The 15,030-nt window shown below is 45.8% G+C and overlaps 4 protein-coding genes across 7 annotated transcripts; 3 read left to right on the forward strand and 1 right to left on the reverse strand.

Moving 5' to 3' along the window:
• Positions 1-126: 126 nt before the first annotated feature.
• LOC117651496 (sodium/hydrogen exchanger 9B1-like) lies at positions 127-3,443 on the forward strand. 2 transcript variants are annotated; one of them, XM_034395531.1, is made up of 10 exons: positions 127-432; positions 553-742; positions 820-1,146; positions 1,236-1,418; positions 1,515-1,690; positions 1,773-1,879; positions 1,959-2,123; positions 2,190-2,333; positions 2,421-2,522; positions 2,603-3,443. In XM_034395531.1, exons 2-10 carry the CDS (start codon positions 585-587, stop codon positions 2,837-2,839), a joined length of 1,599 nt encoding a protein of 532 aa, XP_034251422.1. In that variant the 5' UTR covers positions 127-432; positions 553-584; the 3' UTR covers positions 2,840-3,443. The 2 variants fall into 2 exon arrangements, with proteins under 2 accessions (XP_034251422.1, XP_034251423.1); XM_034395532.1 differs by having other exon boundaries at positions 556-742.
• LOC117651497 lies at positions 3,367-5,802 on the reverse strand. Of its 2 annotated transcripts, XM_034395534.1 has the most exons (8): positions 5,643-5,802; positions 5,226-5,316; positions 5,081-5,132; positions 4,242-4,994; positions 4,105-4,152; positions 3,870-3,986; positions 3,674-3,780; positions 3,367-3,547 (listed from the first exon to the last, which is right to left on the reverse strand). In XM_034395534.1, the coding sequence occupies exons 1-7, from the start codon at positions 5,648-5,650 to the stop codon at positions 3,692-3,694; spliced, it is 1,158 nt and encodes a 385-aa protein (XP_034251425.1). In that variant the 5' UTR covers positions 5,651-5,802; the 3' UTR covers positions 3,367-3,547; positions 3,674-3,691. The 2 variants fall into 2 exon arrangements, with proteins under 2 accessions (XP_034251425.1, XP_034251424.1); XM_034395533.1 differs by having other exon boundaries at positions 3,367-3,780.
• A 44-nt stretch (positions 5,803-5,846) lies between these two features.
• Positions 5,847-14,767, forward strand: LOC117651494 (geranylgeranyl transferase type-2 subunit alpha). Of its 2 annotated transcripts, none has more exons than XM_034395527.1 (11): positions 5,847-5,952; positions 9,767-9,877; positions 9,961-10,085; positions 10,797-10,984; positions 11,287-11,484; positions 11,927-12,180; positions 12,510-12,747; positions 13,070-13,198; positions 13,508-13,689; positions 13,888-14,088; positions 14,172-14,767. In XM_034395527.1, the coding sequence occupies exons 1-11, from the start codon at positions 5,950-5,952 to the stop codon at positions 14,214-14,216; spliced, it is 1,674 nt and encodes a 557-aa protein (XP_034251418.1). In that variant the 5' UTR covers positions 5,847-5,949; the 3' UTR covers positions 14,217-14,767. The 2 variants fall into 2 exon arrangements, with proteins under 2 accessions (XP_034251418.1, XP_034251419.1); XM_034395528.1 differs by having other exon boundaries at positions 14,233-14,767.
• Positions 5,926-9,426, forward strand: LOC117651495 (transcriptional adapter 3-like). The gene has a single exon (XM_034395529.1). The coding sequence runs from the start codon at positions 6,060-6,062 to the stop codon at positions 7,725-7,727; it is 1,668 nt and encodes a 555-aa protein (XP_034251420.1). The 5' UTR covers positions 5,926-6,059; the 3' UTR covers positions 7,728-9,426.
• Positions 14,768-15,030: the final 263 nt, after the last annotated feature.

A 15,030-nucleotide genomic window follows, 5' to 3' on the forward strand; every position in this document is an offset into this window, starting at 1 on the left:
ATCTTTATTTTTCTACACACTGTACACAGTTATACTTGTAAATTACTCAAAGGGCAGCGGGATTTCTGCTCGGTTCGGGCCACATATAGTATGTCTAGAGCTGGTCTAGTGTCGAGTCTGTCTAAAGTTAGAGGAGAGGACTCTATCTAGTATCTAGATATCTATTATCTAGAGTCTAGGGTGGGAGCTGCAGACAATATTTTCATACTCGTCTATAGCCTCGCTTGGGGGCGAAAACGCATGAAGCGCCGCGCCGATCTTGATTCGGCTTTCTGCTTGCCGATCGGTGTTTCACTGCGCTGTTCTCTCCCAGAGGTTAATGGATGTCAATTAGAAGTTGGTCCACTGTCGGGCAGCGGTCTGGCTGCTGCGTCACTGAATGTCATATGTTTCCTCGATTTTTGTCGTCAGGAACCCCCGTAAACAATCAAGGTGATGTGCTTCCCTGATTGGTGGTCGGCTCGGTCGGCTTTCCCCCCTCCCCCTACTAAGCACCGACTTTAAACATTGTACCATGCTCGTTTTTCACCTGTGTATGCATGTATACTGCAGGAAGAAGGTGAAGGACGGAGTAAACATACAAAATGAATGAGCAAAGTGATAAGCATGCAGATAGAGTGGATCTCGACTTATCTAACACAAGTCAGCTGTTACCTGCTGAAGAAAGGCAGAATGAGGGAAGGTTGACCAACGAAGAAACTACTGATGCTAAATGCAAAAACTGTGATAACAAGGCTGTTGGGTGCGTTTTATCTTTCAATTATTTTGTTCGTGCATGCAACTTCAAGTTATTTGCTTAATTTGTATTTGCTGTTTCAGGCGCATGGGCAAAATCATGGCTGGGGTTTCCCCAACGACAATGTGCCCTTCAATGACAAAGCTGCATTTTTTTGCTACTCGCGTTGAAATTTATGCCATGCTAGGTGCTCTTTTGTATGTCCTGATTTCTTTCTCCTGGGCTGAAACTGTCCGTGATCCTATTCTGCAGCTTGCTGGTCTGTTTGTCCTGGCTCAAATATTTGGCATTCTAGTGGAATTTGTCCATCTCCCTCCCTTGTTGGGCATGCTTATGGCTGGAATTTTTCTTAGGTATATGAACTATTTTCATGCTGAAGGGACTTTCTTAAAGTTGACTTCTACCATAAGGTATTTTTAATTAGTGGAATGACAGTGCACTCCCAAAAAATAACGTACTCTTTCTCACGCCTTCTTTTGTTTTGTTTAAAATTTTACAGAGCATGTGCAATGACTATGATATTGTTACGTGCAGGACTTGGACTTGATCCATCTGCATTGTGTCGCCTGAGCACAGTAGTTTTACGACTGGCTATCATCCCTTGCACATTAGAAGCAATCGCAATAGCTGTTGCCTCTCACTATTTTCTGAATTTTCCGTGGCTGTGGGGATTTTTACTAGGGTGATTCTTTTTTTAAAAATCTGTTGGAATTTTATGACAATGTTTCATAAAATATTACAAAACTTTAGTTAAAAAATAATTTTTTCTCTGCTTTAGCTGTGTTCTTGGTGCCGTATCTCCTGCTGTAGTAGTACCATCCCTATTATGGCTGAAATCTGAGGGCTATGGAGAGAATAAAGGCATAAGCACTCTAGTGACTGCAGGTACTTTGCTGGACAACATTTTTGCAATCACTGTATTTGGAATATTTCTTTCTGTGATATTCTCACAAGGTAAGAGCTTATAAAATTTTCAAATCCACAATTTTTGTAAAATATCTTTTTCTGTTTCACTCTCTTTCTCTTCAATTTGCAGGTTCCATTGCAGCAACTGTGATGCAAGGTCCTCTGGAAGTATTAATTGGAATAACATGGGGAGTTTTGATGGGAGTGATATCCATTTACATCCCTCACTCTGAAGATGTAAACATACTGACTGAAGTAAAATGATTTTTATAATTAAATTATCACTGTATTAAATGTTTTATTTTTTCTTTGTTAGAAATCTGTAATTTTGTCACGCACAATAATGGTTGGTGCAAGTGGACTTTTGGCAGTGCTCGGAAGTCAGCTGGTTGGCTACCCAGGTGCAGGCCCCCTTGGTTGTATAGTTGGTGCCTTTGTTGCTGGTTGTGGTTGGAGAGCTTTCAGTCCAGTTTCTACATATGTAAGTCTACTGCTTTGTTCACAAGTTAAATTTCAACACAATGCAATAATTAACTCGTTATTTTAGGAGCCTGTGCTGCTTTATTTGTCAGAAAGCTGGCTGTTCCTCCAACCTTTCCTCTTTGGATTAATTGGCACTGAAATAAATCTTTCAGCCATCTCTGGTGCAAATACTGGATTAGGTGTTGCCGTAATGATAACTGGTGTTCTGGTTAGTAATGGTAGTGAGAACACACTTAGAAAACAACTATTGTAGCTGAGGTACTTGAATCTGGTCTTTTGTCTGATTTTATTTTAGGTACGTCTCATTGCCTGTTGCGTCTCAGTAATGGGGTGTGGACTAACTTTCAAGGAGACCCTATTTGTTAGTTTGTCTTGGCTACCAAAAGCAACTGTTCAGGTGTGTTGAAGACCCATTAACATGTGCGAAATTCAAATGTCCTCATGTTTTTCATTTTATGTTTCTATTTGTTGGTTTAGGCTGCCATCGGACCAGTCGCATTAGATCTGGCACGTAGCGATCAATTGGATGTAGATGGGAGGATACAGTTAGCGGAACAAGTCCTCACTGTTGCTGTGCTGTCCATCCTGTTAACTGCCCCCCTCGGTGCAATAGGGATTTTAGGGGCAGGTCCCCGCCTCCTCAATAAAAGTACCACCAATCATATCTTGGAGGGAGAGCTGGAAGTTGCTGAACGGAATAATGATATGATATAATTTCACTTTACCTCACTTTAATGTGAATCTCTAATTGAGTCTCTCTACTTAATGCGACCATATGGGCCATATGGGCTCTGTAATATCCTTTACTATGTTTTTATCCATTACATAATGGGGGCTCTTTCCTCAGTGATGAGCCATCCATCAACAAGATCCATGTATGTACTTATGCTTTTATTTTGTGATTTACCATGTACTTTAAAATTCAATGAGAGGACATTGTGTTCCTTCTCTAAGAATCATAGGTCAGCCTAAATCATCTAGGGACCAAAACTTCTCAGAGTGTTATTTATGTTTTATTGTTGTGCTACAGTACTTCCATTTTCTCTTATAATTCTTCTGCTAACTTAAACTTTGAATAAGTAAATCAACGACAAAATAATCGTTACCCTGTAAGTGTAGTAGAGTGTGATATGGTGACACTAAATGTTCCTGAGTGTTTCAAACTGTTTGACTGATTGCTTAAGGTAAGGCGTGTTTTTATATTATTATTATTATTATTTCAAATTATTTTGATACTGTAATTAAAGGCCAAAACCCACTTAATCTATTTTGTAGTTTAAATAAATAAAACATAAGATAAATACATTGTGTTCAAAGATTCAAAAAGTATTTCATTTGGTATGGCTGATATGTTCCTGGTTGCCGCCCTGACTTATGTACACTTGAGTTCAGCCCCTTCCCATTTAGACACATCATAAAACACTGAAATGATTGGAACATCATAAAAATAATCGCCCATACATTTGAACATAAGACACTTCATCTAAATAACGGAATTTGAAAAAAAAAACCAATAGAACGCAAATTAAAACTCATTAAATTACAAACCTTCCCGCTTTGACACGATTATGTTGAAAATTTTTTCCTAGGATTGCATTTTTTCAGAGTGAATCGTCTTGGGATTTGGATAGGATTTTTCACTGGTGATGGTAGAGCTGGATTTAAAGGAGCATGGCTTAAGTTAATCAATTTTAAGTGCACACAGTCTCATTCATTCCATAATTTAGAACATCTCTGAACTTACCAGGAACAATGCGGTTTGCATCTGAGATCTCTTCATTTAGATCCGAAAGTATGTAGATTGATCCTCGCCTTCCTGATTTTCTTTCTTTATGAAGTTTCCATAAATCGTACTGTTTACCTGAATCAAAAAGAGACATTAAGTTAAGCCTTGGAACCTTGGTATAACACAAGTTTTCAAGACTATCTCATGTCAATAATCATGGACAGTATTCCTCATGTAGGTTTGAACTACTAACACATCTCCAGCAGAGCTCGTTTTCTCTTCCTCTGGTCTTCAGTCATAACTGAAAAACATAAAAAAAAACAAATCAGTAATTAACATGTATAATAATTTTCAAGATCACTAAACCAAAAAACTTAAGAAAAGTCTTACCTTCATCTGAGATAGTGTTCTGAGGGGAAAACATAGAAGATTGGCTTGGATCTCTTCTTGAATGCCCGTCAACATCGAGTCCATCTATATTATTGCTGTTAGATTCATGCAGTTCATGGTCAGTCCTACAAGTTTTTGACTGACTGGTTGCTTCTGGGAGTCGAATCAGTGCTACAGATGGTTGTTTTGCTCTGCTGTTTTCAACAGGAACCCTGAATGTTTGAGCCTGGCTTAGCTCCTTTTCATGGTTGCTTATAATTTGGGTGCTCAAATCATGTGCCTTAGGCCTTTTCTCATAGTTTTCAGGAGAGTTTTGAAGTTCTTCAACAACTTTTCCCCTTCTAATCTTGGGTTGAAGAAAATTCTCAGTAGTATGGTCTTGGTTCATCTTTTCTTTGGTTTTGTTCTTCTTTGCATCAGCCTTATGATTTAATTTTGTAGAAATAGTTCTCATAACTTCAATTTTTTTCATACCAGGGCTTACTATGTTTTTATCGGTGGGTTTCTTGAAAATACCAGTTTGAAATTTTTTGTGATTAGGTTGGGTATTAGATGTTTTCTGAATTTCCGATTCTGATTCATCCAATGCTTCTCCTGACATATTATCACAGTCAGTAGCATTATCACCATTTTCATTTATTTGCCATTCTGCCTCTGACTCAGATATTTCAGATTCTTCATTGATGCCATGTTCAACTCGTAAGCTTCTCCTAAGGTTATTATGTTCATCTTCAACACTCAATAGTTTAGGGTCTGTAAATGAAATTTGGTAGAAGATTTCAGTTAATCTCCTATTAGCTCTTATTCAATCAAATTCACAATAATAGACAATGAACTACCTTGTAAGCAAGATAAGTCAATTTCAGAATTGTTTGCTGTAGAATTTACAAACTGTAAAGTAAGATACATAAAATTCAAAGAAAACTTCCAAAACTTGTGGTGAGGGTAGATAAATGGTCAAGAAACAAGCATTTAAGAACATACCTCATTTTGCACTTTACTGAAAAAGCTATCCCACAAACTTAGTCTTTTCTTCATTGCTCTTCTCTTCGGGTCGCTACGGTTTTTAGTCGAGCTGAGAAAAGAAAAGAAGGAGTTCAGTTAAGTTTATTTCATCAACCATACAGATACAGATGTACAAATACAGCACACTCTCGGCTCTCGTCAAAAAAGATACTTATAAAAAAGGCAGCAATCTTCAGAAAAATTGTGGTACATAGGCCATGCACTAAACACACTATTACAACGAGCAAGCAGTACTGAATATAGGGCAGGAGTAAAGGAGGAGGAGCTATGACCACAACATATAAAGGCCACTTTGAAAATGGCAATGACAAATAGGAAAAGGAGGCCTTCAGAGATTTCAGAAGCAGCAGAAGGCAAAGTAGTACACACACTTACATGTCCATTTTGTAAATATTTCCGGGAGGAACACGGCAGAAGAAACACCGGCAACAGGTGAGGAAAACTGAAAGTTAGCCAGCAGTAGTTTTGGTGAACTAGGAAATCAAATGGAGAATCATCACAACACAGCCGTTTGTTGTTTGAATGAATGAAAATCTTGTGACTGCGAACAACGCTGTGAACTATTTACAGCATATCCCCTGTCCTGCATATAACTCAACTGAAAAACGACCGTCATTTCGTTCGCAAGCAGACGAGTGTTTTCATTCAACGTGACACAAGGCTCGGACTCGTCAGAACCAAAATGGTGGGTAGCTGAAAATGACATGAAAATTTTCCCTCCGTTTTCGAGGGGCGTAACCTGGTCTCTCCTACTTCATTGTCTCTGTATGTGTAAACGCGTGTGCTCTGAAAATGGTGAAGAAAGTGGACAAGCGGGGCCGTCCCAGCAAGACAAAGCTTGTTGCGAGTCGCGCAGCGAGCGTAGCGCTGGCGCCCTCCAAGGCGAAGGCTAAGGCCAAGTCAAAGGCTAAGAGACCTCCAAAAGCAGCGACTGCGGCGGGGTCTGGGTCGGGGTCGGCCGCGGGAGCCGCAGTGGAGTGTACAACTGCCGAGCCCTGTGTGTTCCCCTGTCCTTGTCTTCGGCGCGTCCCCGACGAGGCCCTGCCCCAAGTGTGTGCAGTGCATGACAGCCAGGATGAAGAGGCTGGCATCCGCATCCTGGGAGGCGAAGACCTTGATGCCCTCCAACTTGAACTGGAAACTTTGCTCAGCTCCGTTGCTGTACGTTTGTGTCAGCTGAATGAGCAGCTGACTGTCCTTAACAGTATTGAAACAACCACTCGAGGAAGAGGAAGGAAGCAACGCAAGACTCTCGCTATCATAGCGACACCAGCACCAGCGGTCTCTACTCCGCCACCAGAAGATAAGCCCACAATCTGCCGTCCTCCTGTAAAAGCACCTATGAAGAAGCTGGGTAATATTCCACCCCCTGCGCCATCTCCAAGTCTTTCAAACTCCTCGTGTAAACGCTCCAAAATGCTGCGTAAAAGACCAGAGATGGGTGGTACCACCAAGCCTAAAGGAAAGCAACTGGAAAAGGATTTCGTTTCACACAAGTTTTGGACTACGCTTGATCCTTACTGTTGCGAAGTTACTGAAGACACGTACAATCTTCTGAGTGACATTCTGTGTCAAAATCAAGAAGAGGTGCCATTTTTGTACAACATTCCTCCATTAGGAGAACATTTCTCCAAGGAATGGGACGTCAAAGATTTTGTGGAGAACCACGAATATGGTCATGCTTCTCCTTCCCTTTCTTCGCTTCCCCCAAGCTCTCCTTCATCAAACAGTACCACTTCTTCTCCAACGGCAGAAAGTATTGGCAGTGCTATCAGGAGGAAGTTCAGAGAGTGCTCTTTGGCCCTGAAAAGAACTCTCTGCACCAGTCCAGAAAAGCCACCTCCACCAGCATCTCCACCACCCACACCAGCAACCAGCAAATTAATGGCAGCTCTTTTGGGAGAACTACCTCCACCCATCATACCTTTACAAGAAAGCAAGGAACACAATGTTATTGTTAAAATTGAAAAAGATGATGACGAGAAAGTTTCTCCCAAGAATTCTCGCCCGAATTCGGTCAGTGGATCAAGCTCTAACAGTGAGATGCCCCTGAAACATCAAAGAAAATGTTTGGACCGAAAATATTGTCTAGAAAAAGAGGCGCAGGGTGACATTGACTGTTCCATAAGAGACTATGTCCCACCTCAGAGTCTTTTGGATGAACTGAAGCGCACACAAGCAGAATTAAAGCTTGTTGTTGATCAAAACAATCAAGTGATTTCTGGCCTGACAAATGTCATACTTGATGAGTTAAAAGTTCAAAACTTGAAAAGAAAACTTCAAGAGATTGATGATAGTGTTCTTGATATATACCATTCACGCACAGCTGCTAAGCTTGCTAAAGAGACTATATCGCAGGACAACATTGATCGGGCTTGGAAAGCCTTGAAGGAGAGGGATCACATCATCCGCCAGATTGACTTTTTTGAACAGCGATGGGCCTCAAAGAATGAAGTTTAATATGGTACCTCATGGAATATCATCCAAATATGTGAGTCTGTGCAGTGAAAGTCTGTAATTTTAAGTTAAGAATACCAATGAAAGTTTTGTTTTTTTTTTTTTTTTTAAGGATGAAGATTTGTTGTAGACATTTAGTCCAAGTTTTGTTTTCTATGTTATTTTGTGTTAAAACTTGAAGCATAAATTTTAAAAAGAGTATCTTGTTTATGTTTTCACATGCGTTCTATGTAGTAAGATATGTTAATAGACTTGTGTATGTTCATGTTTTAAGTACACATTTATGTTCAATGATGACAAATGGGACTCATTCAATAGGTGAAAATTTTGAGTTGACAATGTGTAGCCTCTTATGCTGCTTAAGCTTTTATTTTGTCTATGCTATGAATGTCAACTTTTTTACTGATGTGCCATTGTTTTTACGGGTTCCGTTGTTGCTTTAATTAGCCTATATAAAGTGCCTTTGATAGGTATTGTATACCTGCATAACTTTTTACTACCTGGCATTACCTAACAAAATTTAGGATTGGTGTTTTCTTTTCACTGTGTTATTATGTGGAAATCTAAAACTCAAGTGGCTCAAATACAAACTTTGGTTTTATTTGTGAATTAAAAATAGGTACAGCAAGCAGGTTATATAGTTTAATGATCAAGTACAAAAATCGAATCTAAGTCTTAGCATGTATCCTTACTAACAAAGAAGCTAATAACAATTCTTTTAGAGCTTTGCTATGCAAATTTCAAAGGATGACCTAAGCTTTGTGTTCATGGTGGCATAGTTTCTTACTGGGTATGATTTATGTGATTTAAAGATTATGAAGTAACTTTTGTTATATTAGTTAAGACAGATGCATTTTTAATCTCCACGTTTTACTTAGAGATCTTTTAATTTTGTTGATCTTTATGGATCTTTTTTATTAGTAGTTGGTTCTGCATGGTTGGGATGCTTAAGTGCACGGTTTCCTGTCTCGTTAGCTTATCTAGAATTCTTTACTCTTCTATATCTGACAAAGTTCAATTCGGAATATTGTATTTCCACTTTTCTTTTGTGATAAGTTTCTTTGCCATTGTTCTGGATAATTCTGGTGTTAAGTACCTGCGTGTAGTGTGTAAAAGGTGTGCAATGCTCGAAACTTCCAACATTTTTTGTTCAAATTGATAAGATTTTTCTATTTACATGTTGACTTAGTTATATTTGGAGTCATGTATTATCATTTTTACCAAAATTAAGGCTTTAGTATAATAGAGGTATGTTTAAATGTAGGTCAAGTTTGTATTATTTTATTTGGTGGAAGCTTTACATTCCAGAGTCTTGGGTTTATTGTTACAATAACTCTGATTTATCACTATGGCATCTTATTTTGGAGCGTCTCTCGTTGACAGTTAAGTGGTGTCTAGTCTGCGGTCAGGCCCTTGTCATATTAACATTTTAAAAGATGAACTAAACAAAAATAGCTATTGGTCTGGTGAGCAGCACAGCAACAAACTCAGTCCTCATTTGCTTTTAAGACTTTCTGAACTTTTGTGATTGGTTTTCAAATTTTTTCTCTGTTTTTCCAAAATGTCAATATGTATTTGCTTCACAGTGTTCAGAGTTGTTTGGGAGGTTATTTTGGAGGCCATTGTCTTTTGTATCAGCAATCCATGTACCTGTAATGACCACACTTTAGAAAAATAAAAAAATGCACTTCTTTTTATAAAATAAATTGTTTTCTTTCACAACCTTCTTTGCTCTCTTCTGATCACTCTGGATATTTTGTATTCTGATGGAATTAGATAGCGCAAGAGCTCAAAAAGCCTTATGAAATCATGATTTCACTAAACAAAATTGAAGTAATTAAAAACTAGAAGATGCTTTCTTCAATTCTGATGCTGGCAATAATTATGATGTCAGAAATGGAGAGATAGCATTGACATTCAACAGCTCAACAGGTATACTGCACATGCTATGAACCCGACTAAATACCTATGCAGCTCCAACCCAAAATTCGTTGTGTATTTTCTGTGAGGTGTGTTGATTGTTCTTTGTGTTTTGTTTACAGCATGGGCGGCTCAAAGTTAAAACAACGAAGGAGCAGGAGGAGGAGAGGCGAGTGAAGCGAGCACAGAAAGTGAAACAATACAGACTCGCTTATGGCAGAATTGTTGAAAAAGTAAGTGTCAATCCCAAGTCTCCAATCATCATCTTGTACACCAGTGGAGTCCACGTATTGAAATATCCATTCGTTTTCCCCAGAGACAGGCAGGGGAGCGGGATGAAGAGGGCCTGCAGATCTCCCAGCAGATCCTGGAGATGATTCCAGACATCCACTCTCTGTGGAACTATCGGCGGGAGATCATCGAGCATCTCAAGGAGTCAGGGTGAGTTGGCCTCATGGCCTGTCGCTCAGTAGGCTAGAGGACTGGTGTGGAGGCGGCCAAAATTGAGCTGCAAAGTCGCTACATGGGACTCGAACCAAACGTGTGACTCCACCAATGGAATGCGCACTGAACGAGGAATTCATTGGTGGGGTCACACGCTCGGTTCGAGTGCCATGTAGCGACTCCAGAGCTCAAAATGCGTCGAGAATTTTGGCCGCCTCTACCGGTCCTCTGGCCCCTTGTGTGGGGCCGCGTAAGTTGAGTCCAGCCCAAAGCGCCAGCTAGAGGCAGAGGCCCCGGAAAGGGTATGAAGGCCTCTAGCGCCTGCGAACCCAGGGTAGGCCACACGCGCACAGCGGTGTTCGGCGGGCCGGCCTACCCCGGCATCTCGCAGGCTGAAGAGAGAGCGAGCGCGGACCTGCCGCTGCACAGTGGGCCAGTAGACCGGTGGAGGCGGCCAAAACTCTATACGCGTTTTGAGCTCCAGAGTCGCTTCATGGCACTCGAACCGAGCGTGTGACCCCACCAATGGATTCCTCGTTCGGAGAGCAATCCATTGGTGGGGTCACACGCTCGGTTCGAGTCCCATTTAGCGACTCTGGAGCTCAAAACGCGTCGAGAGTTTTGTCCGCCTCCACCGGTCTACTGGCCCACTGTGCGCTGCCGTCTTTGTCTTCCTCACGCACGCAGTCGCGCTGCTGTCGCTTCCAGGTCCGAGGACGACCTGCAGCGCCGCCTGGAGTCGGAGCGCCACCTGACGGAGACGTGCCTCCGCGCCAACCCCAAGTCGTACGGCGCGTGGCACCACCGCACCTGGGTCATGGACTCCATGCCCTCGCCGGACTGGCAGCGCGAGGTGGCGCTCTGCACCAAGTTCCTCAACCTCGACGAGCGCAACTGTGAGTCGAGAACCATCACACTGAAAACAAAATTCCGTACTTTTGTACTGAAAATGTAGTGTGGCACGGAAAAAGTACTGGTTCTCCGTAGTGGTCCCCTTAAGGACCTCATGTAAAGTGGTACGGAAAACATGTACGGAACCTCCGTTGTTGAAAATATCCTGATAGATAATAGACCAGACATGTTCCGTACTTTTTCCATGCCGCCCTTACAGCGCTGATGACACTGATGATGTAGTGCACTCATTCGCCGCTGTGAAATTTCCGCCACTGACTCAGCTGCCTTTCGGTTGTCCCCCCAGTCCACTGCTGGGACTACCGGCGCTTCGTGGCGGCGCGCGCGGCCCTGGCGCCGCAGCAGGAGCTGAGCTTCACGGACGACAAGATCGCTGTCAACTTCTCCAACTACTCGTGCTGGCACTACCGCAGCAAGCTGCTGCCGCTCGTGTACCCGGACCCCGCGGGCGTGCGGCCCGTCAGGGAAGACCAGCACCGCCACGGTGAGCCATCGCAGTGGCGGATCCAGAGGCGGCCTGGGGGGGGGGCAAAGTCGCACTTTTTGCCTACCTTTCAGGCGGCTATCTAGGGGCTATGGGGGGGCAAAAACACCATTGCCCCCCTGTATCCGCGCCTGAGTCACCGCAACCACTCCGCGCGCTGAAGTTGTTATGGTCCATTCAGTGAATCCTGTCCTCGCGGCGACCCTTTGCTATGCAGGCCTTTTCTTGGTGCCATCATGAGTGTGGCTAACAGCCTCGAAACAACGAGCAAAACAAAAGATCGAACCCTTATAACGCACCGGAACAGCACTCGGACAATGAGGCCCCCAGTGGGGCTGTGGCTGTTTAACTTCCCTTTGAGCGCGGCGAGGACAGAGTTCACTGAATGCACCATACCCATCATCGATAAGAATTTTTTATGAATCCACTTTTTTCCCCTTAGAACTGGAGCTGGTGCAGAACGCCGCCTTCACGGACCCCAACGACCAGAGCGCCTGGTTCTACCAGCGGTGGCTGCTGGGCCGCAGCCAGCCCGCCCAGGCCGTGACGCGCGCGCTGGTGTCGCCGGGGCTGTGCTTGGTGGCCACGGCGCGGCCCGCCAAGGCGCGCGGCCTGGGGCTGCAGCTCCTCCTGGACTCGCGGCCGCTGGACGGCCGTTGGCGCAGCGCGGACGGCCAGCGCTGCAGCAGCGTGTGGGTGAGTGGCGCGTGCGAAGCACAGTGGGCCAGAAGACCGGCGCCGGCGGACGAAACTCTAGACGCGTTTTGAGCTCCAGAGTCGCTAAACAGGACTCGAACCGAACGTGTGACCCCACCAATGGATTCCTCGTCCGGAGAGCAATCCATTGGTGGGGTCACACGTTCGGTTTGAGTCACATTTAGCGACTCTGGAGCTCAAAACGCGTCCGGGATTTTGACCGCCTCCACCGGTCTTCTGCCCCACTGTGCGAAGGGCCGCCGCAAGCCTCGAGTCCTTGCCTCCCTGCTGGACGCCGTCGCCGTGCCTGACGGGACTGCCCTCTGCAGGTGTTCGAGCCGGCGTCGCCCATCCCCTCGCCGCTGCCCGGGGACGTCGCAGCGCGCTTCCTGGACGCGTCCGGCGCCGAGGTGGACGTGGCCCTGGACGTGGTCGCAGACGGCTCCAGCGCGGCGCTCAACAGTGTGCCGGCGTTCGGGGCGCCGCTCAGCCCCGCCCTGGCCTCCGTCATGATGGAGGAGCTCGACGCCTGCCGCCAGCTGCTGGAGTTCGACCCGGACAGCAAGTGTGAGTACACTGTTCTTGCGGTGGAAATGCACATGCTCTACAAACTCAAGTGTCGACATAGTACACTCCACCTGGAGCCAACCTAGCATGTACACTGTTGCTGAAGTCCCCTACCTTTTGCATGTAAAGCAGAGCAACAGTGTGCTTGCAGGTAAACGCCACCTGGCGTGTACTTGGCAAGCATGCTCCAGCGTGGAGTGTACATTCAGGTTCGACTCCAGGTGGAGTGTACTAAGTCGACACTTGAGTTTTTAGAGTGGTTGGAGTCAGGAGGAGAGGCATCCAATCCAACCGCCCCTATCCCTACTTCGCTTGCCTGCAGGGACGCTGCTGACTTCGGTGCTGCTGATGCAGACCATTGAACGGCAGCAGTTCGAGGCAGAGACCGTCCTCACGCTGGACACGCTCGTGGAGCTGGACTACCAGCGCGCCAACTACTACAAAGACCTGCGTGAGTATGCACCTAGTTCAAACAAAGGGCACTCCGACGCACGGCGAACCAGAAGACCGGTTGAGAAGGTCATGATTCCGGACAGGTTTTGAGCTCCAGAGTTACTAAATGGGACTCAAACTGAACGTGTGACCCCACCAACAGATTCCTTTGTGAACGAGGAATCCATTAGTAGGGTCACACGTTTGCTTCGACTCCTGTTTAGCTACTCTAGAGCTCAAAACATGTCTAGAGTTTTGGCCGCCGGCGCTGGTCTGCTGCGGAAAACCTTACCTCACTTCGTCGCTGATTTTTGTTTGCTGGTTCCAGGGAGTCGCCTGGTGCTGGAGTACGCCCTGGAGCGGCAGCGCGGCGACGCCGTGGACCTGACGAGGCTGTCGCTGACGGCCCTCTACCACGCGCCGCTGCTCGCCCTGGTCAAGACCCTCGTCCTGGACGACAACCACCTGCGCCGCCCCTTGCCGCAGTTGGCCGCGCTGCAGTGCTGCGAGGTAAAAATAGTTTAAGAAGTGGAAAGCTGAATGCGAACTGCAGACTGATTCAGGGAGTCGTTTTCTCCGCTGTCTCTGTCGCACCTAAACGAGACGCCGCGTGACGGCTAGAGAGACAGAGCGACGAAAACGACTCTCGGAATCAGTCTGCTGCGGAGCGCACGCTGCTGAGTCCCAGCTTTGTTCGGCTTGTTGCAGACGCTGTCCATGGACAGGAACGAGCTGGTGTCGCTGTCCGGCTGGGGCGCCATGCCGAACCTCCGGCGTCTGTCGCTGCGCGGCAACGCGCTGGCCAGCGTGGACAGCCTGGCGCCGCTGGCGTGCTGCCCCCGCCTCCGGGAGCTGGACGTCCGCAACAACCCCGTGGCCAGCGTGGAGGCCCTGCGCAGCGCCGTGAAGGCCGTGCTGCCTGGCCTCGGCGTCCTCAACGGGGAGCCCCTGTAGGCCAGCCGTGGGGCCCGGCGTAAGGGCCCGTGAGGGAGGCCGTGCTGCCTGGCCTCGGCGTCCTCAACGGGGAGCCCCTGTAGACTGCGCTCCGTGGAGGCCGTGCTGCCTGGCCTCGGCGTCCTCAACGGGGAGCCCCTGTAGACTGCGCTCCGTGGAGGCCGTGCTGCCTGGCCTCGGCGTCCTCAACGGGGAGCCCCTGTAGACTGCGCTCCGTGGAGGCCGTGCTGCCTGGCCTCGGCGTCCTCAACGGGGAGCCCCTGTAGACTGCGCTCCGCGGAGGCCGTGCTGCCTGGCCTCGGCGTCTTCAACGGGGAGCCCCTGTGGAGAGTGCGCCCCGCGCCACCAAGACTGGAGTCTAGGCTCTCGGACGGCATCCTCTCCGTCTACGCCTGCACTCACTCACCGATCCCTTTCCGATCGTGTTGTTCTGATTATAAGTGTATTTTGTTGTAAGATCATTGTCATTCCTTTGTTGTCTATTTTTTTCCCCGTGATAGATTATGTTGCTTAAGATGTGTTTTGTCGTTTAATGTTACTGACATTTGTTGTGAGACTTAGTATTGTTCCTACTGTCGCACTGTGCTGGTCTTTTCTATGTTTGAATAAAAGAGTTTAGTTTTGAGTAATTAAATCGGGTATTTTATTTCTCCATATCCCGCGTCGACGCCGGACTGCGTAACTGTCTGCTTAATTCAATCAACCACAACGAAAATTCAGAACAATTTTAATTTTTTGCTTTCTCTCAATAAATAATGTAAGTTGTTTGGTAATCCTAGGCAATCACTCGAAGCAAAACGGTGAAACAACTCATAATTTTTTACGCTAAAATTAGAACAAAGTGGCTTTACAATACGAGGAGGGAAGTCCACATTGCTGAAGTTCAACGTTCGCGAA

The sequence above is a fragment of the Thrips palmi genome, unplaced genomic scaffold (assembly GCF_012932325.1).
Source record: "Thrips palmi isolate BJ-2018 unplaced genomic scaffold, TpBJ-2018v1 HiC_scaffold_6, whole genome shotgun sequence".
Classification (NCBI taxonomy): domain Eukaryota; kingdom Metazoa; phylum Arthropoda; class Insecta; order Thysanoptera; family Thripidae; genus Thrips; species Thrips palmi.

Coding starts and splice junctions, on each gene's coding strand:
- LOC117651496 (XM_034395531.1), top strand. CDS start 585: ATGAATGAGCAAAGTGATAAGCATGCAGATAGAGTGGATCTCGACTTA. Junction 1,691..1,772: donor TTCTGTGATATTCTCACAAG/GTAAGAGCTTAT, acceptor TTCAATTTGCAG/GTTCCATTGCAGCAACTGTG. Junction 1,880..1,958: donor ACATCCCTCACTCTGAAGAT/GTAAACATACTG, acceptor TTTCTTTGTTAG/AAATCTGTAATTTTGTCACG.
- LOC117651497 (XM_034395534.1), bottom strand. Junction 5,133..5,225: donor TCAGTAAAGTGCAAAATGAG/GTATGTTCTTAA, acceptor CTTACTTTACAG/TTTGTAAATTCTACAGCAAA. Junction 4,995..5,080: donor TGACTTATCTTGCTTACAAG/GTAGTTCATTGT, acceptor TTTCATTTACAG/ACCCTAAACTATTGAGTGTT.
- LOC117651494 (XM_034395527.1), top strand. Junction 11,485..11,926: donor GGAAGACCAGCACCGCCACG/GTGAGCCATCGC, acceptor TTTTCCCCTTAG/AACTGGAGCTGGTGCAGAAC. Junction 14,089..14,171: donor CCCTGCGCAGCGCCGTGAAG/GCCGTGCTGCCT, acceptor CCCGTGAGGGAG/GCCGTGCTGCCTGGCCTCGG.
- LOC117651495 (XM_034395529.1), top strand. CDS start 6,060: ATGGTGAAGAAAGTGGACAAGCGGGGCCGTCCCAGCAAGACAAAGCTT.